Raw genomic sequence first — 20,147 nt, 5'->3', positions numbered from 1 at the left:
CTGTATTTTCTGCAAATAAAGAATGGAAAGGAGAAATATGTTTCCTTGTCCTTTTTGAGGTCATTTGTCCCATCACAAATTCCATTTGAACAGGCTAAAAGAAACCTGGTGTAATAATCAGGGAGAAATGGAACCTTCAATCATCTCCTTTTCAATCAAACATTCTAATTTAGAAGCAGAAGACTGCAGTTCAGGACGATATGGAAACTCATTCTGCTCTTGTATATCAGATAATTCATAAGGGTGCTACATCTGCTACATGCAGGGGGAAGAGGGAGTGCCATAAATGCAGAGGAAACTACCAGCATATTGAGTAGCAAATCTCCACGAGTGTCCACAGATTTCTATCAATCTGCATATGTAGACTTCCTCTGAGCACAGCTTCTGACATTCAGATCAAAAATAATGGTCAAGAGAGGTAAATGAGACCACTTACATTTATTTCCATCAGCAACAAGTGGTTTTAAATTATCACAGTGGCACTGGCATGCTATGAAAAACTCTGAGTCAATCAGGAAGTAACAGGAAGTAATCAGTAAATCATGGGAGTCTTAAAAGTAAAAAAGAGGACAAGTTTAGCAGGAAGGTCTGCGAAAATTGACATGAAGGGCAATTCTTCCCTCAGCTGCTCTCAGTATTGGTAAAAACAAATGCATTGTCAAAAGTTAGTTTAACCTACTTGGCTACCCCTTAGAGTAAGAAGAAGGCTTTCAAACATGGTTAGACTAACCAGACAAAGTAGAAAACATATAACCTGAAAAAACCCCCATCCAAAATCTGCCTCACTACTTCATTAGGACTATACTAATAAGCACTAAGAGAAACCAGTCACCCAATAAATGTCAGAAGTAACACTTTTAATTGGAAAAAAATGGCAGAACTTGTGGTTATTTATCTGAAGACTGAGATTCTTAGAACTCAAAGACTGAAAAAAACCCAAACCCAACAAAACAGTTTACTCACTAAAGGAAGCCAAGTTAGAATGCAAACAAATGAAGAGTACAAAAACCATTGCATAGCCTCTTCTATTATCTTCCATTATCATGCTAGTGCACTGGCCTTGTCTGAAGATCTAATCTTTTGGATAGGCTTTCAATTCCGACTTTAAAGTTCACTGGAATTGATGAAGATTCAGTGTCTGGAAGACAGGATCCTAAACTTGGGATTTGAACACACCAAAAAGAGTAAAGGGGCAGAGCAGGAATCTTCAATACCTGTAGCTTCCCAGAAGCTCCTCTAGTCTCGTTGGCATTGATATGAAGGAAGGGTAATGTCAGGTAACGACAAGCTAGCATCATGTACTCAAAGCTATTAACATCAAACCAACCTGCTGCTCAATGTAAAGCACAACACATTCCTAACAGAGTACTTGTTGGTTGATATCGATTGCACTGGAAATGAGGAACAGGGAGAGGAAATGAAAATAATATTAAAGTTCAAAGGTACTGACAGCCAATGAATAAAGAACAACGAGATTCACACTGACATTTACATGCATTTGTCCTGTCTCAGCTTGGTAAGTACTTATCAGGCCTGCTCCATCATCAGTCCATTGTGCCACAGACAGTGTGCTACCATCAAGATGAAAATGGTGCTTTTTTTTTTTTCAGCTAGCACAGCAGAGTCATTCACCACCACAGCTACTCCCTAAAATAGATCACACAGAATTTTATGCATTAGAACAAACCCTCTTCCGGTAAAAAAAAAAAAAAAAAAAAGACAGTGGAGTAGTGTCTCTGCTGTGACATTAGTTATTGCCTTTCCTCTGTATAATTGTGCTAGGAAGATAAAGAAATTGAAGGTGTGAAACATGCTGAGTGGAGGCTACAGGACTGAGCTCTTCCATGACATATGCTTCAGCTCTGGTCCCCCAGCTTTCCCAGGCCATGCATCAGTGGCACATCCAGAGACTGGGCTTGAGACCTACACTTACCTCCAGGTTTTCTTCAAAAGGTAGTGGTGGCACAAGTGAAGGGGGTGATCTGGGCTGCTTTCCAACAAGCCTCCAGTAAAGCCTGGTGTGGAGGAAAGGGCGACCTGAGCTGTGGGACATACTAGGGAGACCTCTTGTCCCACCACATAGACGCAGCCTCAACAATGATCACAGCAGTATCACAGAGGTTAGCCTTCAAACAAATAAGTACCTGGAAGCACCCTTAACAGACCTTTTCCCCATCAGTTTGCCTAATTCTCCTTTGAAATAATTGGAATTTTTTTGTCACTTACTAATTGGAGAACTTTTCAGGTCCGTAGTAACATTTTTCTAAGACAAATATAACCCAAAGAAAGTAGTCCATGACTCTGTGACTGAGACACTAACCTGGGATATAGGAGTCTGCTCTTTAGAAGAACAAAAATCAGGTCTGATCATTTGTTTCCAACAGGGATTTCAATCTGAATATTTGTCCTCTTCTTACACAAAGCCAATGCATTTTCCTGCAGCATTTGTTATCTTGCACCAAGTAAAGCAGGAGGAGAGACCTTCAGGAATCTGTAAAACACAAAGCCCAGGTTATGCTCTGAGAACAACATAATCATTTACTTCCCATGTGGGAACTGAGTTCTCCCCTCACTCACCACTGATACCATCTGTATTTGTCAGGAGCACAAACTCAGCCACAAGAATAGCTTCCAAGAAAATAGAACTGAAGACATAAAAACCGTCTCAATTATAGCGACTGAGTTTCAATGAACAGAAAGATCTGCCTTTCGGCAAACAGCATGCATGGGAGCTGTATGCGTGGATTTGATACATCACATTAGAAAGCCCAAGTGTCTCATTTAGCTGTTTGCTGAGACCATGGGAGCATTTTGACAAACCGTGCTAACATACTACTATTAGTAAGGGTTAGAGACACTCTCATACAAAATGTCCCAAGTCTGTGACAGGCAAATTAAATTAGAGAGCATTTAATTCACAGGCTCTCATTTCGGCAGTGAGCGCTGACTGTCTGTCCTGTCATAGGACACGGCGCGGCCTTGCAGAGCTGCAAGGGAGCAGCCATGTTGTGCTGCACCACGATGAGCAAATGGCTGGTGGGGTCTGGACAGATCACTGGTAGGGCTTCTCTGGGGAACCGAAACTGAGCTGAAGCAAACCACAAACATCGTCATGCTCTTGCTGCCCCTTGAGAAGTTCCTGCCTAAAATGGCTGTTTCTTAGCTCCACCAGCTGAGAGACCCATGCCTACGGGCAGCCCTGGCCGTCTGAGCTGGAGCTCTCGCCCTCAGCAGGGCAAACCCCACATAAGCCAGGGCGCTGAGGGCCTCACTGGCCCTGACCAGTCTCTCCCATCCTGCCCACAGCCCAGCGACCTGCAGCAGGGCTGGTTTCCAGCTCCCCACAGCCATGCCCTGCAGAGCCAAGGGGGCCCACATCCTGGCCTGGCCTTGGCCTGGCCCCATCCCCACAGCCCTGCCCAGCCATCCCAGGGCTTTGTCTGCCCCCGGTTCCATCAGCAGGCTCTCATCCAGACCCCTCACCTTTGGCAGGTCTTGGGCAGGGGTCTGTCATGGTGCCTCACAAGCTTGGTTTTCGCCGCAGCCCTCCCTGCTGAGTGCAGCCCTGTGGGGGACAGGCCAGGGCACAGTGCTCCCCGAGGCACCAGCTCACCACTGGCTTTCATCCCGAGCAGCGTCAGGGGATCGCCTGGTGCGTCCCCTGAATGCCTGGCAGCTGTGAAGGGGCGGGGGGGGGATCAGGGCCTGTGTGTGGGGCTGAGAGCAGCCCTCTGCTTTGGGGGCTGCTATGGGGGCCAGGCTGTGTCCCCGTCATACATCAGGAGCAACAAAAAGCCCTCTCGCTTGAATGGCTTGAAATCTCCACTCATGCAGCAGCCTTTTGACTTGTGCAAACACTTTTGTGTTGTGTTGCACAGTGCTAAATCCAACTTTCATCCCAAACCCCAAGTCATAAGTTTCTGTGCCTTGCAGCAGTGCTGCTCATCCTGCCCTTACACACTCTGAAAAGGTGTTTGGAAAAAAACCCGACATGTGTCCTAATGCCTGCTGGTTTGTAGTGTTAAGCAAGTAGTCATTTTGGTCAGTGTTACCTGAAAAAAATTAATCCACGCATATATGATAACATTGCTATCTTTTATTGAATAGAAAAATATCAGTATCTTAATTTTTAAATAACTTAGAAACCATTTCTGGGCACGAAAATAAATGGATTGCATGCTATTAATACTCTCACAGCTTCTTGTTTGTGGGAGCCAAACTCAGTGACGATAGTGCTTTTATAGGGTCAGATTTTATACTTCCTTACTGCTTTCAGCATGCTGCACCAATCTTTCTAAATAGCTGGTTGATAACTGAATATTTCTCAATGAGAAAGTGTCATCAAATGAATAGGCAATTCAAGAAATAGTGGGAAAATCACTTCGAAAGACTTGAATCTCATAAAATGTGAGTTTGAATGGTATCACAGTTGCCTGTCTTCATGGAACATTAGCCTAATCCCTGATGCTAAGCTTATGTACCAATTCCCAACTTCTGCAAAAAGCAAATAGCTGTTAAAGTAGAATAAGACGATGGAATACAACATTTAAAATGCAACCTAAAAGATTCATACAGCTACATATATTAGGCACACTAGTATTCACTTCCTTACAGGTCTTTTAATGTAAATGTCCTTCTACACTGTACCCCTACTGTTATTCTAATATCTAACTTCTGCAAGAATCAGAAATGTGGGCATTCCAGAAGGCTTTGGAGAGAGCACTGCATTATTGTAACTGGAAAGAGCTGGCCTAATATTTAGGCCTCACAGTGCCAAAGGCCGAATCCTTCTTTGGTGTAAATCTGTCAGTTTACCCCCACCTGAAAAATCTGTCTGTGTAACTGCTTTGCCCTTAAACAGTGCACAGCATTTACCAAAGCTGGAAAGGGACTTGGTAGTTTGCATCCATTTGTAACAAACCTGTTACTTTCCTGAACATTTGTCAGCGGAGAAGAAAATCTTTAAATGTGTGATATGGTTGCTGTATATAAACACACATTTTGCTTTTTCAATAAATATTCTGTTACAGGATCCATATTGCATTTAGCACAGAGACTGAATTTCCTTTGCTCATGTACTTCCTGAGCAGTTTAGTAACATGGAAACAGTGCTTAGGAGAACTGCAGAGGCTTATTGGTCTGGTTACAAGTCCTTAATGCCAACTGCTAAAGAGAAAACCTTCACATGCACTTTTTATAAAAAATTATGTTTTGCAGGAGAGGGCAATTTTTTCTTAACATTATCTGCCTGGAAGAATGACAACTCAGAAGCATTATTTTATATCAGATAGCACAATTATTATTTATGTAGACATCCATTTTTAAAATTCTACTGCATTTTTACATGATTATTGTTCTGCTTTAACTAAACACAATATTAAAAGTGCACCTTTTCCCTTTTATTTGCCTTTTTTTGACATTTTATTCCAATTCAATCCTTTTTAATGCTTTCAGTGGAGATAACCAAATGGGTCCCAGTATTTATCTGTTCTGTTCCTTTTAATCTGCAAGCGGTCATTCTGCTGGGCACCCTGGGACTCGAATGAGACGTGTGAGCCTTGCTCCCATTGTACCTACACAGGAGGGAATAGTTTCCCTCCTGAGCACCCATCACAGCTTGTGTTGAAGGACTGGCTTTTCTCAGTCATGCCCTGTGTCCCTTGTTTTTCCTCTTCTTTCCAGACACAGTATAAGCAGGATTCACACTTATTTCATGATTTAGATCTGCAAACAGTCCTGACTTTTTGTTTTCCTATGTGTGTGCCTTGGAAATAAGCATTTAGGGACCTCTGATTTGAATTTTTTTAATTGCTTTTCCTTGGATTTTATTTTTTTACTTTTGTAATAGTCTTTTTGTCAAGCTATTACAATAATAAGCAGGATGAGGACATATATCTGATCTACATAGCACAGTAACACATCTTCTTAGTACAGTTTAACATGCTACTTCTTTTTCACTTGCTTTGCACCATGAGCAGATGTCAACCCTCCTTTGGAGTGCCTTTGGAGATATAGGCAATAGCTTTTTTGCTTGCCTCTATAAATATCATTCAGAACCCACTTCATGCAATTTAATGTTTTCCCTTTAAAAAAGGATATTCTCAAGTTGTCTGTGGTATTACATCTAATAACACAATGTTTCTGGAGTGCCTCAGAGTTCTCTCTAGCTCTATGAATATGAAATATTATTCTTTGTCCAGGTTTTTCCACTGACCCTGAAATATTCTGATATTCTTTCCTGGAATACACTGATTCTAATTAGTTATTAGAGTATTTGTGCTGGTGGCTGGACTGAGTCAGATGCTGATTCCCTTCCCCCCATCACAACACCTATTTAGTATTAGAGGCGTGTCATGGTTACAGCCTCCTGCTCACAATTTTTGTTGGTAATGAGCTGGGAACACAACTGTTTGGACTATTTGAAAGCATTTGAACCTCTTGGTTATTTTCAACCACATTTGTTGCAGGTGTAGAAATATGAAAGATATTAAATTTCTACAAAATTTATGAGGATAAGTGCCTAGTAGAGAAGTGTGCCTGAGGGAAGGGCAGGACGAGCTGTTACCTGGACTGTTAGCAGCCTGCCAGCCACTGCCAGCTTAGGATGCACTGGTCAGGGGCCAGGGGGCAATGTAGTAGACAGGGGTATTAAAAATGTGGAAAACAGGATATCATAGTGGGCTTGCTATGGCTACAGGAAGGAGCTGAGACTATCTGAATATTGGATATTGGATAACCAATGGGGTATTGGATTAGGGTGTCATTTGGAATAGAAAGAAAGGGTCTGGATTGCTTTGCTGGTCATGTAGGGAACATGCGGATGCTACGCTTATTTCTGGGGAACAAGTATAGAGGACATCAGACATAAATTTGTATGCAGACAGGCATTATTAGTTCTGCTGCTCACAGGAAAACTTGCTTATGGTGACCTTTGCTAGGTGTGTTAGTAGAGAGGCTTTTTAAGTAAAGGAATGGCTGAGCAGAATCTTACGATTTCATCCTAAAGCTCTTCCAAAACTACCCATCCCTGTGAGCATCTGCCCCAGGAACATGCAGGGGCTCCAGGCACCTGAACTGCCGGCTGGGCTGTGAAACCTCTGTCAGAGGCCGGGCAGACAGCCTGAGGCACAGCCTTTTCTGCTACCGTGGTGCACAAACACGGGGCTGTGGGTGGGCGCCCTGGGACGTGAGGCCTGGGACACCCCCAGCATGTGTGGCTACCTGGCTGGCGAGCCCACTCCCTGGGAAAATCAGAGCTGGATAACCATGAAAACAAATGGCAAGAGTGGGGAAATCCCTTGCTACTGCAAACACAGCAGCCCTCGTGGGATGGGGCCGTGCGTGCCTTGGAACCTTCCAGGCGTGAAGGAGCCCCAGCTCAGTGTGTGGAGCGGGAAACGTGGTGGCTGTGTTCATGTCAGAGGAGGCATTTGGGGTGACATGGCCACATTGACCACTTTCTATGGATCTGTGGTATAAGGGGACTGTCAAAGCAGGTTGGTGTTGGAAATATAGCTGCTGTTTTAAAGTGGCCCATGGAACCTGACAGAAAATAACTCTAATTTCAGGTTCAGGCACCTAAATAATCTAGACATTTTAGAAATTTTATTTGGGAGGAACCTAGTCTGTTTAAGATAGTTAAGTCCTTCTCTTCCCTTCACAAGAATACTCTGTTCCTGTAATAATAACTCAAACATGCTTTGATTATCACGTATTCCCCTGCTGCAGCTCACCATGGCAGTAGGATTACCAGGATGCTGCATGCAGCAGGCTCTTTTGCTTACACACTTAGGGGCAACTTCTTGAAAAAGCAGCCCTAAAATTTCCTACTTTACCGTGCATCTGAAAGGAGACCAGTGCTTCCCTTTAAAAAGTCCCAACCTACATCCAGTCCTCACTGACATCCAATGTCACTTCCTAATGGTAGTAAGATGAGGAGTATGTTTAGTGAGTTCTCATCACTTTCCTCTCTGTGGTCCTGTTCTACACTGCCTCTGTTGTTTGCTATTATTATTAACTTACATTTGCTTCCAGAGGCCCCATTTAGCTCTGTGCTGTTCTGTGCTGGAAACTGCTTATTGCAGTTATTACTGATGCCAAACAATCGTGATATACAACTCCTGTCATAAGTCCATTCAAAGTTTATCAAAATCAAGAAAGTGATGGCTTTACTGCATTGACCTACTTCCTACAAAGCAGATTTTGTATATTTAATGTGTAAATCTCCAGAGTTCAGAGAGGGAGCAGCACAACTTCCCTCCAGCTGTAGCTCAGGCCAGCTTCCCTGCAAGGAAGATTTCCTTACAATCAGTGTCTGATGGGAAAGCAAAGTACATTTTGCAACTTTTTTTGCTCTCAGACAAGCATTTCCTAGTGGACCATAAGCCAAGGTGCCTTAGATGAATGAATAATGAACTCTCTCACATTCAGGACATTCATTATAAATGCACAAGGTTTGTTTGAGGATTGAAGCAAGGAAGCTTCTGTGATCTGCTGGTCACACAGGTCTATTCCTGCTATCCTCGTGGAAATCAGTGTTTCAAAAAGATAGTCAACAGCCTGACACATCAAGGGACAATTGTTCTTAAAAAAACTTTTCTCACACACACACTAAAGTTGTTCTGTGTTCCAGTAATTTTAGCCAATCAGGTTAAATATGTCTAGCATAATCTCACCTAAAATAGGATTTGCTATACAAACTTAAATTAAAATTTATAGATATTTATAGAAAAATGTTCCATGCTGATGTTTGACTTTTTTTTTTTAACGGATTTTAATCAGTAGAACAGAAATACATGGTGTGGAGGGGAAAACCCAACCCAAGTCCTACCGTGTATTGCCAAAATACTTTTGTATTTATCAGATTGAATTCCTCCAGGCAATCTTTCAAGTAGTTTCATCTACTTCTGTAGCTCTGGGAACATGATTGTTTTATAAGATGTAACTGTAAAAGGACAGAGTGGAGTTTTGTGTTGGAGGCTTGGTAAATCAAGATGTACTTTTGATTTTAAATTTTAACTAATTTTTCCCCCACTGATCAGTTGTGCGAAATCGCTCAGGGATCTGAAAGCTAAATCTTTCCTGGCTCATATCTCACAACCTGGAATAAAAACATTGCAATTGCAGTTTACTGTCATTTACACTTGATGAAACTAACACAAGATGAGTGCAAAATAGATTGGGAAACAGTATTCAGACAACAGTATGTACAGAGTGATAGTTTAGTTTCAAACTGGAAAAAGGTATCTACTGGATTCTTCAAAACTTGCCCTGGGTCAATATTTTTGTTAATAACTTGGACGATGGAATAGAGAACACAATTTTTAAGTCTGAAGATGATCCTAAGCAGTCAGGGGTGGCAAAGATGCTGAAAGACTAAGATTCAAACCAAAATGTATATGGGAAAGGGATCTGAAAAAATAGAAGCAATTCAACAACAATACATGTTAAGATGCTACATAGGAATAATCACCTGTGTAGACTGGAGGCACTACAGTTTAGGTAACAGTTCTGCAAAAAAGAATTTGGCATTAATAACACATGACAAACTGAAGATGAATCAACAGTGTTTTAAAATAGCAAGCAGCAGCCTAGGACCTAAGTGAACACAATGTTGTATGTAAGATGTGGAAAACAATCATGCTGCTCCATGCTCTACTAATAAAATATTTTCTGTGTCACTGTATCTGATCTTGAGCACCATACTTCAAAGGAAAAAAACCAAAGTGGATCAAGCAGTCAGTCGAGAGCACAGAAGAGCAACTATAGAAAACATCACATATGGAAGGGGATTCTTCTAGTCTGGGGTAGTGAACACTGACTGGAGATACTGTAAAAAATACCTTCCTTTGGAAAAGGAAGGGAATATTCTGTTCTCCATATTCAGCATGGCTCGAATGCAAACAATGTGCCTCACCTGTAGCAAGGGAGAGTGAAATTAAGCATTTGGAAAAATGTTTAAAAGTAAAATTAATGATGCTCTGCAATAGGTTGCCTGGGAAAACTGTGGAATCTCTGACACTGGAAATTCATTAACAGCATGACAAAGTTCTCTGTTTTCTTATCGTCATAGACTGTGGTCTGCAGATAATAATTCTTGCTATTGCACAGACCTATCACATGGTGTCAAACAAGGACCAAGTCTTTTGCAAATATCGCGACACACTTCTGTAGTTTCCATTGTTTAAGCACAGGGCCTTTAAGCCTTGGGCACCCAAAGAAGGTAACAGAGCTCAGGGCAGGGACTGAGCTATAAATAAAAAAGTTAAAATCCTGGCAGATTAAAGGGATCTTTTTTTAGCGATGCTAAAATACCGCAACACTTGCTGTTTTCCCTTTGGATCTGTGCTGCAAGTCTGAGGAGGTGTAAGCTCTGTTTGACACCTTGGCTGATGGGACATTCAGAACATCATTCTCTCTGTGTGCCTCACTTTCTTTTCCTCCTGACCTGCTTTGTGTGGCTTTTCTCGTATCTAACAGGTTGCGAACCTGCCTCTCAGACTTTTTCTCAGGGGGAGTGCTAACATTTATCAGAAGGTGTAGGAAGTCGATTCTATGTGAGACCTCTCCTCCTTCAGCAATTTTTTTTTAAACTGGCCAATGTTTAAAACAGAGCAGAGGCACACAGACACATATGTACAGTCTGATCCCATGCACTTTGTTTCCATAAGGCATTAGGCAAAAATGCTTTAAGAACATCTTATTACTGCCTCTGGTACTGGTGCGAGAAATTCCACTCCAATGCCAGTGAAATCATGGCTGAGAAGCTGATGAGATAAAAATCTTTAACATCTATGCCATGGTTGTGTTTTATAGCAGCCATGAAGATTAGTCCTTATCAGAGGAAGAAAGTTAAAGTCAAGACTATTGTTTCCCTAATATGTGGGGAAGTCTGGAGTGTTACTGATTGTTACTGTGCTCACCAAGCAATGCAGACCCATTCATTTATTAAAAATGCAGTAAGCCAAAAGCAACAAATATTGACTCTATGAGGCCGAATCAACTCAGCAGCCTCTATTGAAGGTATCATTCAATAACATAGGAGTCCATGCAAATTGCAGGCCAATTGGACGTACAAAAAGAGGCACAATATCCCTTCCAGATGCCAAGGCATCAAAGTCACTTTTGCTGCTCTCCCTCCATGTACCTGCATGTGATACTTGTATTCCAACTTCCTATAAACTGTCTTGCTACTCTCAGTGGAAGTAGGAATGAAAAATAATACAAACACAACTTTAAAATTGCATTTAATGAATGATGTATGGCTCTGAACCCATATTGAATAAAGAGGTGGGTTTTTTACAAGAACCTTTTTTTGACAGTGAGTCCACTTTGAAGTGCAATGTTCAGCAGAGGTAAACCCCATGGTATATTTGGCTAGGAGAAGGATGTGATGAACTGGGAAAAAGATGAATGGAAACAAAAAAAGGAGGGAAAAGGATCTTGCAGGTGTGGACTGAGGGAAGAAAGTTGAGGGAAAGAACAAGCTGACACAGGCAGTCAGCATAGAGCAAAACCTGCTCTTGCAGAACTGCAGGAAGTTTCAGGGAAAATGTGATATTTGTCAGAGTTTTCCACCTGAGGAAATGAGTGACTACCAAATGATTCTTAGAGATAATAATCTGGATACTTTCAATTTTAAATAAATCTCCCTTATAAGCAGATTATTATTTTGTAGACCAAATAATGGTCCCTGGGTAATAAGCTGGTGCAGAACACAGTACTGCATGAGTAGAATTAGCATTTGCACAGCTGGTGGTAAAAGCAAAGCAAAAGGCTAGTCAACATTTCTTTGGATTATTTTATAAAGTGAAATCAATTCTTGTGAAAAATGCCAGGTAAAGAGCCCAGTAGCAAAGTCTCCATTGATTTCAGTGGAGCAGAATCAGTTCCTGAGCCGAGAATGCAGCCAAATCCAATGTGCAGAGCCTAGCCGAGATGCCATGGGTTGCTTGCCAAAGGGGTAATACCCCTGCCTAGGAGCCTAGGGCTGACAGACTGACTGACCTTTTCAGTCCTTGACATCTCTAATAAGACTGCCAACAATAATGATACCTAGGGATCAAAAAACCCATCTGCTATGTATTAGGCTGAGAAAAGCAGCTGCCTGTATGCTATTTACAAAAAAATGTGTTTAACTTAGAGCTAATTATTTGCTCAAATGCAATAGCTGCAGAGGAAGGGCTGCGACTCCCTCTTGGTACAGGGTGGTGGTCAATACTTCATGAGAGAAGGGCACTTTCAGCACACTGCAAACAGAGTGCTACACACAGAAGCAGCATCACCCAGTGAATTACAGATATTTGCACTGAGATGGGCAGGAGCTAGCTGGACCTGCTTTGGAAAAGGGTTTGGAGACTAGATGGCATCCAGAGGCGTCTTCCAGGGTTTCCTCCACAGTTATCTCCGTTTACTCCTGGCCCAGTACACTAGATGCAGACAATTTGACACCCAGAGGTTAATAGCCAGCAATTGCTCCTACTGCAGCAATATGGACTCCACTGGTCACAGAGTGCCTCCCTGACTGCTGCAGAGATGACAGCAATGGTGATTCCAGCCTCCTTAACTCTAACAGACATAGCACAGCACCCACTGTTCAGACCATCAGCTAATTTCCAGCATTTAGAAAAGATGAACAAATACAACTTTAAAGTTCTTTGATTTGAACTGTGACTATTCACTAATAAGACCAAACCAGTGAGCTGGAGAAATTAAACTCTGAGGCAAACTTCAAGTTAGCAAAAAGAGGAGGATTTTAGCAGCTCTAAGCAGTACATGTAAAGGTTATGTAAGGTTATTTTCATTTTTCTTCATGTGCATCTTTTTCTTCTAAAGATATCAAAAAAGCAAGGTTAAGTTTTCGCAGATAAGACCACAAACAAAACACTAACAGTGTTCTATTGCTTTGAAAGGGGCAATAGCTTTGAAAGAGATTTCAAAAGATAATGTTTGAAAACTAGGCCATCTTGCCTCTCTCTGGGAGCTTCTGCATGGACACCTAATAGGAAATCCATTTGGAATCCATAAACTGGCACACTTGCTTAGAAAAAGAACCTGTTGATTCTACTTTTAATCAAACTTTCCCTTATTAAAAGCTAAGCAGCCTGAGGAAAAGGATATTTCATTTTAAACAAATCTATCATGCCTCTCAAAATCTTTGCAAATTTATATTCTTTATTCTATTATTGCAAATAATTTCAAATAATGAAAACTGCAGGCAAATATTAGAGTGGAACTGTAGAAAAACAAAATATAAATGAGTGTATGTATTCCACAAGGTTGTTCTAACATTTACTAATGCTTTTAAAAGTCTGCGGTAACAGGGTTTTTCTCTGGTTTGACGTGAAACAGCTCTATAAACAGGGGCCATATCAAAAAGCTTCTGACCTCTTGGACCTGAATAGTCATTCTTTGTGTTCACACTGTGTTTCTCTTAAGTCTAATAAAGAATAGGACTGTGTTGGTCCATCTTGATGAGCAATGGCTTTAATTTTCCTAGTGAAGTGTGACCTTTTAAGCAATAAACAGAGGATTGTGTAGGCATTGTTGCCAAGATATGTTTGGAAAATAGGGAAAAGGGAAGGGATTGTATTCTTATTTCCTGGATTAAGCAAAAAACTGCTGTGAAAGTTCTCAAATAGACAGATTGTACTCATATATTTGGCAGGATTTTCTGCCCAGGGGAAAGACAACACTTGGTGATTCTCCACAGCTTGTACATTAAATTGGACAAAATAACTTTACTACTTCTTGGAGAGTCCAAGAAATTGTAATATTACCCAAATGTTAGTAACCTAAATCAAAATGACAAAAGTTGCAAACTGTATTGATTGAAATGCTGACCCTTTTCTCAGCTAAGGCTCACTAAGCTGCTGTTCCCAGAGTGGGGACATCGATGGGTCATAGCAAACGGCTCCACTTCCATAGCGGTTGGAGAGGAGTCATCCAAACAACTTAATACCCTCCATCTCCAGAGGAACTTTATTCAAATATAATGTTAATCAGAAAGGTCCTTCCCCAACCTGACCTCTTGCTCTTGATTAATTCAGTCTGAGAAATGGAGCTGATTTGTTTTTCATGCCCAGCCCAACCTTCTCTTTGTTATTCAATTTAGAAATGTGTCAAATATAATTAAAACTGGCAGAGGCCAAGATTAAATCAAACAAACTGTAAACATTGCTTGTGCTATTTGGTTGATGCAAAGCTTTCACCATAAAAGGCTTTTAAATAAATGAATTCAGCTGTTACTGTGCTGCAGCACTGAGACCTTGCTCCAAGTGTTTGAACTTTTCAGGGACACTGTCAGGTCAGCTTAGATTCAAAAACTAATACATGGCTGGGATTCTGAAATTGCCTAAGGGAATTAGGTACCTGACTTCTACTGAAAGTCAATGTGTGGTGGGAAGTGAACTGACTTTAAGCAGGAGTTAGATGCTTTTGAAAAGCTTATTCATGTCCTTGTAAACAGAAGACCATGTCCATCACGGAGATAAATTAATCTAACTCCTTTGACACCTACATACCCTGCAAAGCATCTGATACACAAATTTTACAAAACCTAAGAAAGCCAGAAAACCCTAAGAGCTACCTTTACTTATTTGATTGTATTTTGGTTAGCACTAAATATTTCCTTTCAATGTGCAATAATTATATTGTACAATAACAATATTATTAACGTGTGGCATAAGTATAAACCCAGCTTCCAGGCGATTATTCCATTAAGGACTTTCAGTTTCAGACTGCCAGGCTGCAACTTGCATTTTAACCTACTGATTTTAGTGGTACTCCTGACCTGTTAAGTTTGGATTCAGAGCCTCAGTTTTCCAAGGTTTTCCCCAAAACATTTTTGCATTAAAAAACCCTCACCCATATCTCATTAGACATCATGCAAATTCATAGCAAGCAATAGGGAAACTCAGTACTTTAGAAAGGTTTCTGTCTTGTTGACTGAGATTTTAGTGCTAAGCAATATGGCATTAAAATTTAGATTACACAGGTTTGAAAACAGAACCCTGGCTGTTTGATGCTATTTTCTTTAATTCCTCATCACTACTTTAAATAGTAATGCAAGAAATGTGATGTTGTCTGTATTTTTACTGTAACTTATTTTTCACACAGGATGGGCATTTGTCACTCCTATGCTAAATTCTGCTTTTTTTTGGCACATGTATGTTTGTATCTCCACATGTTTTACAACTTTAATAACCTGATGCTACATTATGAACTGAGCCTTTGGGGATTTCTCTGTCCAATGCCTTTAGAAAAACAACTGTAGTAGTACCATTGGACGGGAGTCAGAAATTTCCGATCTCAAAAGTCATCTTATTTATCCCAAAATATTCTCTAAGAATTCTACTGGTCTCCTAGGTAAAGCTACCTCATTCAATGTTCAGCGTGGCTGCTAGAGGGGGAACTCAATGACAAAGTCAGAGGTCTTTTGGGGACAGGATGACACCATGATACATGATGGCACAGTCACAGAATGTACAGGTCCTTCATCTCTGGAACTGCAATTCACATCTGATTAGAGATGATTAGACAAAATTAGTGTACTTATTCCCTCTTTATCTTCAGTGGACATGAAATCTGGCCACAAAACCACTGCAGAGAGCCTTGCAACTAGCAGGCTCAGGTCATGAGGAAGCCAGTGCTTGAGAGAGCAGAAGGTCAGGACTGATCAATGAAGACAGAGCTAGCATACACCAAAGATGTCATACAGCCTTGCCCAATCTATTTGATCAAGACTACATATTAGCCCCTTGCTTTCATAACCATAGAAGTTTTCAGATCTATCAAGAATAGCTAATAAAGATTCCTTTGTGGTGATGGGTAAGCGAGGCTTGGTATCACAAAGAATAGAAAGGAGCAATGTAACTAACTGTCTCATGTCTTGGGAGCAGTTGAAACCATCTGAAGACCATCTTAATGATCTGCTACTAGGATGTGCCATATTCTAAAAGCTAAATAATCTCTGTTGAATTGACTATACAAATTGTAATGTTTTATCTATTTCCATCAGTTTATATATGTTTTTCTCTCCTTCAATTTGCTTTCTCACCTATTTGCAATGAAAATTGCTCTGTGTTTAGATTTCCAGAACCAAATTTTGAAAGCTAATTAGATATGGAAGGATTTGAGTGAAAATCCTATATGGAAGCCAGATCCTTCATTAACAATGACACAAAACTATATAATGAATGAACTAAAGAAACTTCATGTTTTGTCTATTTGTCTAAGATGATAATGTGCATTGACTCAATCACCTGGAAAAGGGAACAGTGTTGAGTAACTTCTCCTGTCTTCAGTGCTCAGCAAAATCTCACATTTGCAACCCAGAGTTAATAACTGGCATAAATGGAGAATTAAGCTGCACTTTTCAAGACTGTGGCTGTTCTGCCCAGGATGAGAGCTCTGCTTAAGCAATAGGTCAAGTCCTAAACTATTTTCTGCTAGTTGGCAGCATAAGGAATACTTCTGTAACAATGAGATCTTAGGGTTACAGGCAGTGAACAGAGGCATTACTGAATGAATTTGGAAAGAAGGCTTCAGAGCAGTACTTTTCTCTTTTTATATCCAAGTATTTTTATTAAGTGAGGTTGAGACAAAGAAGGTCTTGGGAGGAAAAAAAAAAGGTGTAACAATGTAACGAGCACTATAATATAATCTAAAATAACTCAGTGGCAATTTTTGCTAATACATAACCCCCTAAAAAAAAAGTCTGACTGCTTTTCCCACCAAAGTCAGGGTTTGGGAGCTGATTCAGATTTTACATGGATGCAAATATGAAGGGACACTATTAGAAGTATTCCACTGCTGCACAGCTGAGTTGGTATCAGGATTTGGACTAACGGCTTCAGCTTGAAGCTCTCCTTGCAACTACAGACAGCAGGATTTGACTTTGAATCAGGACATTTTAGCTGTAATATGTCAAAAGAGCTTGCAATTCTTTTCAGTACTTAAGTATATTTGTTTAATATTTGGTTTTACTTTATTATAGTAAAGTATTCCAAGAGGTATGTTTTTGTTTTCAAATACAAATATTGCTTAAAATGAGTATTAAAATGTTATTCTACAGTATTAGGAACGTAAATAAAAGAACTTTTGGCCAGAATGAAGAAAAAGGATATATTAATTCCTAATACAAATTAAACTGAAGAGGCTATCATCTGCATTGTTCCGTAGGAGAGAAATTAAGAACTGCATAATGGTGTTTTAAATTCTTTAAAATTGTAGTATTCTGCAAGGTTTTCTAGCTGTGAGAAAACATTTAGTCCTGATGCATGTACTGTTCTTTTCAGGGAGAATTGGATCAGGTCCTTTGTGACCAATTTTGCTTATTTACACTCTCATATACTGTTTAGCTTTAATGCATTGCATGGTTAAAGGAGAATCAGGAATTCAGCCCAGTCTTCCTTAAATTCTTGCTAGACTTTATGTTAATTTAGTCCCTTATTTCTTCAGTTATGTAATACAAAAGATGATTTCACTGTCATTAAAGATCACCTCTTTTCCTGTTTTCATATTCTTCTCACTATTATTATTCTTCTCATTGAAGTCTCCTTTCTAGTCATAATGAACGCTTGGAGCATTTCATTGAGAAAAATGAGGAGTTAAACATTTTCTATTTCCCTGATCAAGGCCCTGTCATCATTATCACCAAAAGCCAGAAAAACAGGTGAAGAAAGACAGAATCACATGAAAGGTAAAAAGGACACTGCCAAAGTGATTTTGTGATCACAGTTGCTTATAATAATACACTGAATGTTGGCATGGCAATCTAATTGCATACTAATGCCTGCTATGTAAACTCAGTTACCAGTTGCATTACGTAATGTCGATGCTCAATTGTTTCAGTCACAACTTAGAAAAATATGAACAGAAATTTGGAAAAGTCTCTGATTGTTATTGTGGAATAATTCATACAACTCATCAGTATGGCAGTTTTCAATTTAACTTGATATTTTTGAAACAGAAAGCCACAATGATTGAATTCTAGAAGAAAAAGTAGCCTAGAAAAAAATCATGTGTTTTGCAAAAGAAGAAAACAAAAGTAGTATAAATTTTTATTCTATCACTTTTGACAGTATCCTTTTAAAGGGAAGACTAAATTAAATTCTAAAGGCCAAATTCTCTTCTCATTCACATCACAATAGCTCCAGAATAGTCCTACCAACTTTCATAGAATTACTCCAGATTTACACAAATATTAATGGCAGCAGAAGTTGGCTTTTCAAGCCCAGCTGTTTCACATAGGAATGCATTTTAAGAAGTGATATAGAAAAGAAAATAGTTTGGGTTTTTTTATTGCATTAAATTAGATGCGCAATATCACAGAGAAAGGCTGATTCCTCTTTTGGTCTCAGATAAGCTCCTTTTAGAAAACAGATGTGATGAGAGTAAGACAGAAAGCTCAGAACAATCTTTGAACTAAGTATGTATTCAGTAGACACGCTTGGTTTCTTCCCATACCACAGATTTCTTATCCTGAAATCTGTATTTCACACAAATGGAGGAGAACAGGACATGGAAAATTGATCTGAAGGCTAAATTAAATTTCTCCTGCAGTGACCTGCTTGAGGAACAGAAGGAAAGGGAAGAAGGAAGGCTGAGACTGGTGCAACTCAAAGAGCAAAGACATTAAGTGACAGCCCCCCCAAACTGTCAGAGGTCTTCTAACAGGAGGTATGCCATTCACATCCATCCCACCCTCTGGCGACACTCTCTCCCTAGCTATTTCCACTTGATTCATGTTGTTTCTGTACTTGTTGAAATGGTTCATACTGTTTCACTGTTATTACTGTTATTATTTTACCTATCCACACTTGTCTCTGCCAGTCTGTTATTCATAATTGCTAGGGCTCCAACCCCACCAGAGAATCCATTTTGCTTTGAATTACAGCTCATTTGCCTCGGATAGCCATTAGCAGTTTCCGAGAGCTGTTTCTGCATGATGGCCAGTGAGACTTTATTGGAGGCCAGGAAATCTTTCATGGAGATCATCTCGCCTGACAGCCGGCGTCCGTCTGTGTCGCTCTCATTGACAACATCAGTCTCAATGGAGATGTTCCTCCGGCTGCGCACATTTCCTGGCATTACCACGTTCCTCCGTGAACGAAATAATTTTCTTTGGCATCTGTGGCAGCACCTGCAGTCCAGCTTCTTTAGTACCCAGTTTATGGATTGTTTGATGACAATAGAGATCACATTAAATAAGGAATAGATGCAGCACACACCCATGAGTATGAAGACAAAATTGCCAAAGCGGTAAAGGCCTTGGCTCTCATACTTGATGTTCTGGCTGCTGACCAGATCACCGAAACCAATGGTGCTGAAGGCCACGAAGCAGAAGTAAAGTGAGTCAAAGTAACTCCACCCTTCAATCGGTGTGTACATTGCAGAGGCACAACAGGAAATAATGAGTGATGCTACACACAAAATCAGCATGACGTAGTACACGGAGGGCTTCCAGCCCACCAGGCTGTCCACCTCAGACGTCCCCGAGCCCCGTCGGCTGTTGTGAGGGAGGACCCCTTTCCTCCTCAGCTGTCTTTCATGGCACGACTTCATGACGTAGGCTATGACAGTGATCAAGCGCTCCAGGAACAGGTTAAAGAACAAAATGGTCCCTGCACATCCTATAAGGCCGTAAAATATCAGAAAAATTTTGCCTCCAACGGTGGCTGGGGTGGTCATGCCAAACCCTGGAAGACAAAACAGAACAGTTGAAAAAAATAAACTTGTAGTTATCGTGTCAGGAGTTTTGTCACATGCAAGACTGACAAACTGGCAGGTAATCCCTGTGGTACAGTTCAGCTCTGGGAAAAAGCGAGGACATACTCCCCAGCTGTTATCCACTTGTGCTTGACCATGTCCCAGCAGTAAGAGGAAGGAAAGCCATGCCAGCATTTCCTCCAGAATCAGAATGAAACAAAAAGCAGAAGAAAACACACTGGAAAGAAAAGAGAATTTAGTGGAGGTCTGAATTTTTGTCTGGTTGCTAGGCTCTCTCCATCCGTCTTTGTGCCTTGGATCACTTCCAGGCTTTGGGGTTATTGCACCCGCTTCCTTCTCTCCGATGCTGTTTTCACCATGGGTCTGACCCAGGGTGGGGCTCTTGCCTTGCAGGGGTCCATCCCCACCAGATCTTT

General features: G+C 40.6%; 1 protein-coding gene across 1 annotated transcript in view; it reads right to left on the bottom strand.

The window, feature by feature from the left end:
* Positions 1-4,076: 4,076 nt before the first annotated feature.
* KCNK13 (potassium two pore domain channel subfamily K member 13) overlaps positions 4,077-20,147 on the bottom strand; it is an 82,837-nt gene continuing 66,766 nt past the window's right edge. The window contains exon 2 of the mRNA XM_052782963.1: positions 4,077-19,700. Within this exon, the coding sequence (XP_052638923.1) occupies positions 18,808-19,700 (893 nt within the window). The 3' untranslated portion in view covers positions 4,077-18,807. The remainder of the gene's footprint in view (positions 19,701-20,147) is intronic.

This window comes from Harpia harpyja, chromosome 3 (assembly GCF_026419915.1).
Source record: "Harpia harpyja isolate bHarHar1 chromosome 3, bHarHar1 primary haplotype, whole genome shotgun sequence".
NCBI lineage: Eukaryota > Metazoa > Chordata > Aves > Accipitriformes > Accipitridae > Harpia > Harpia harpyja.
This window is presented reverse-complemented; position numbering and strand designations above follow the sequence as displayed.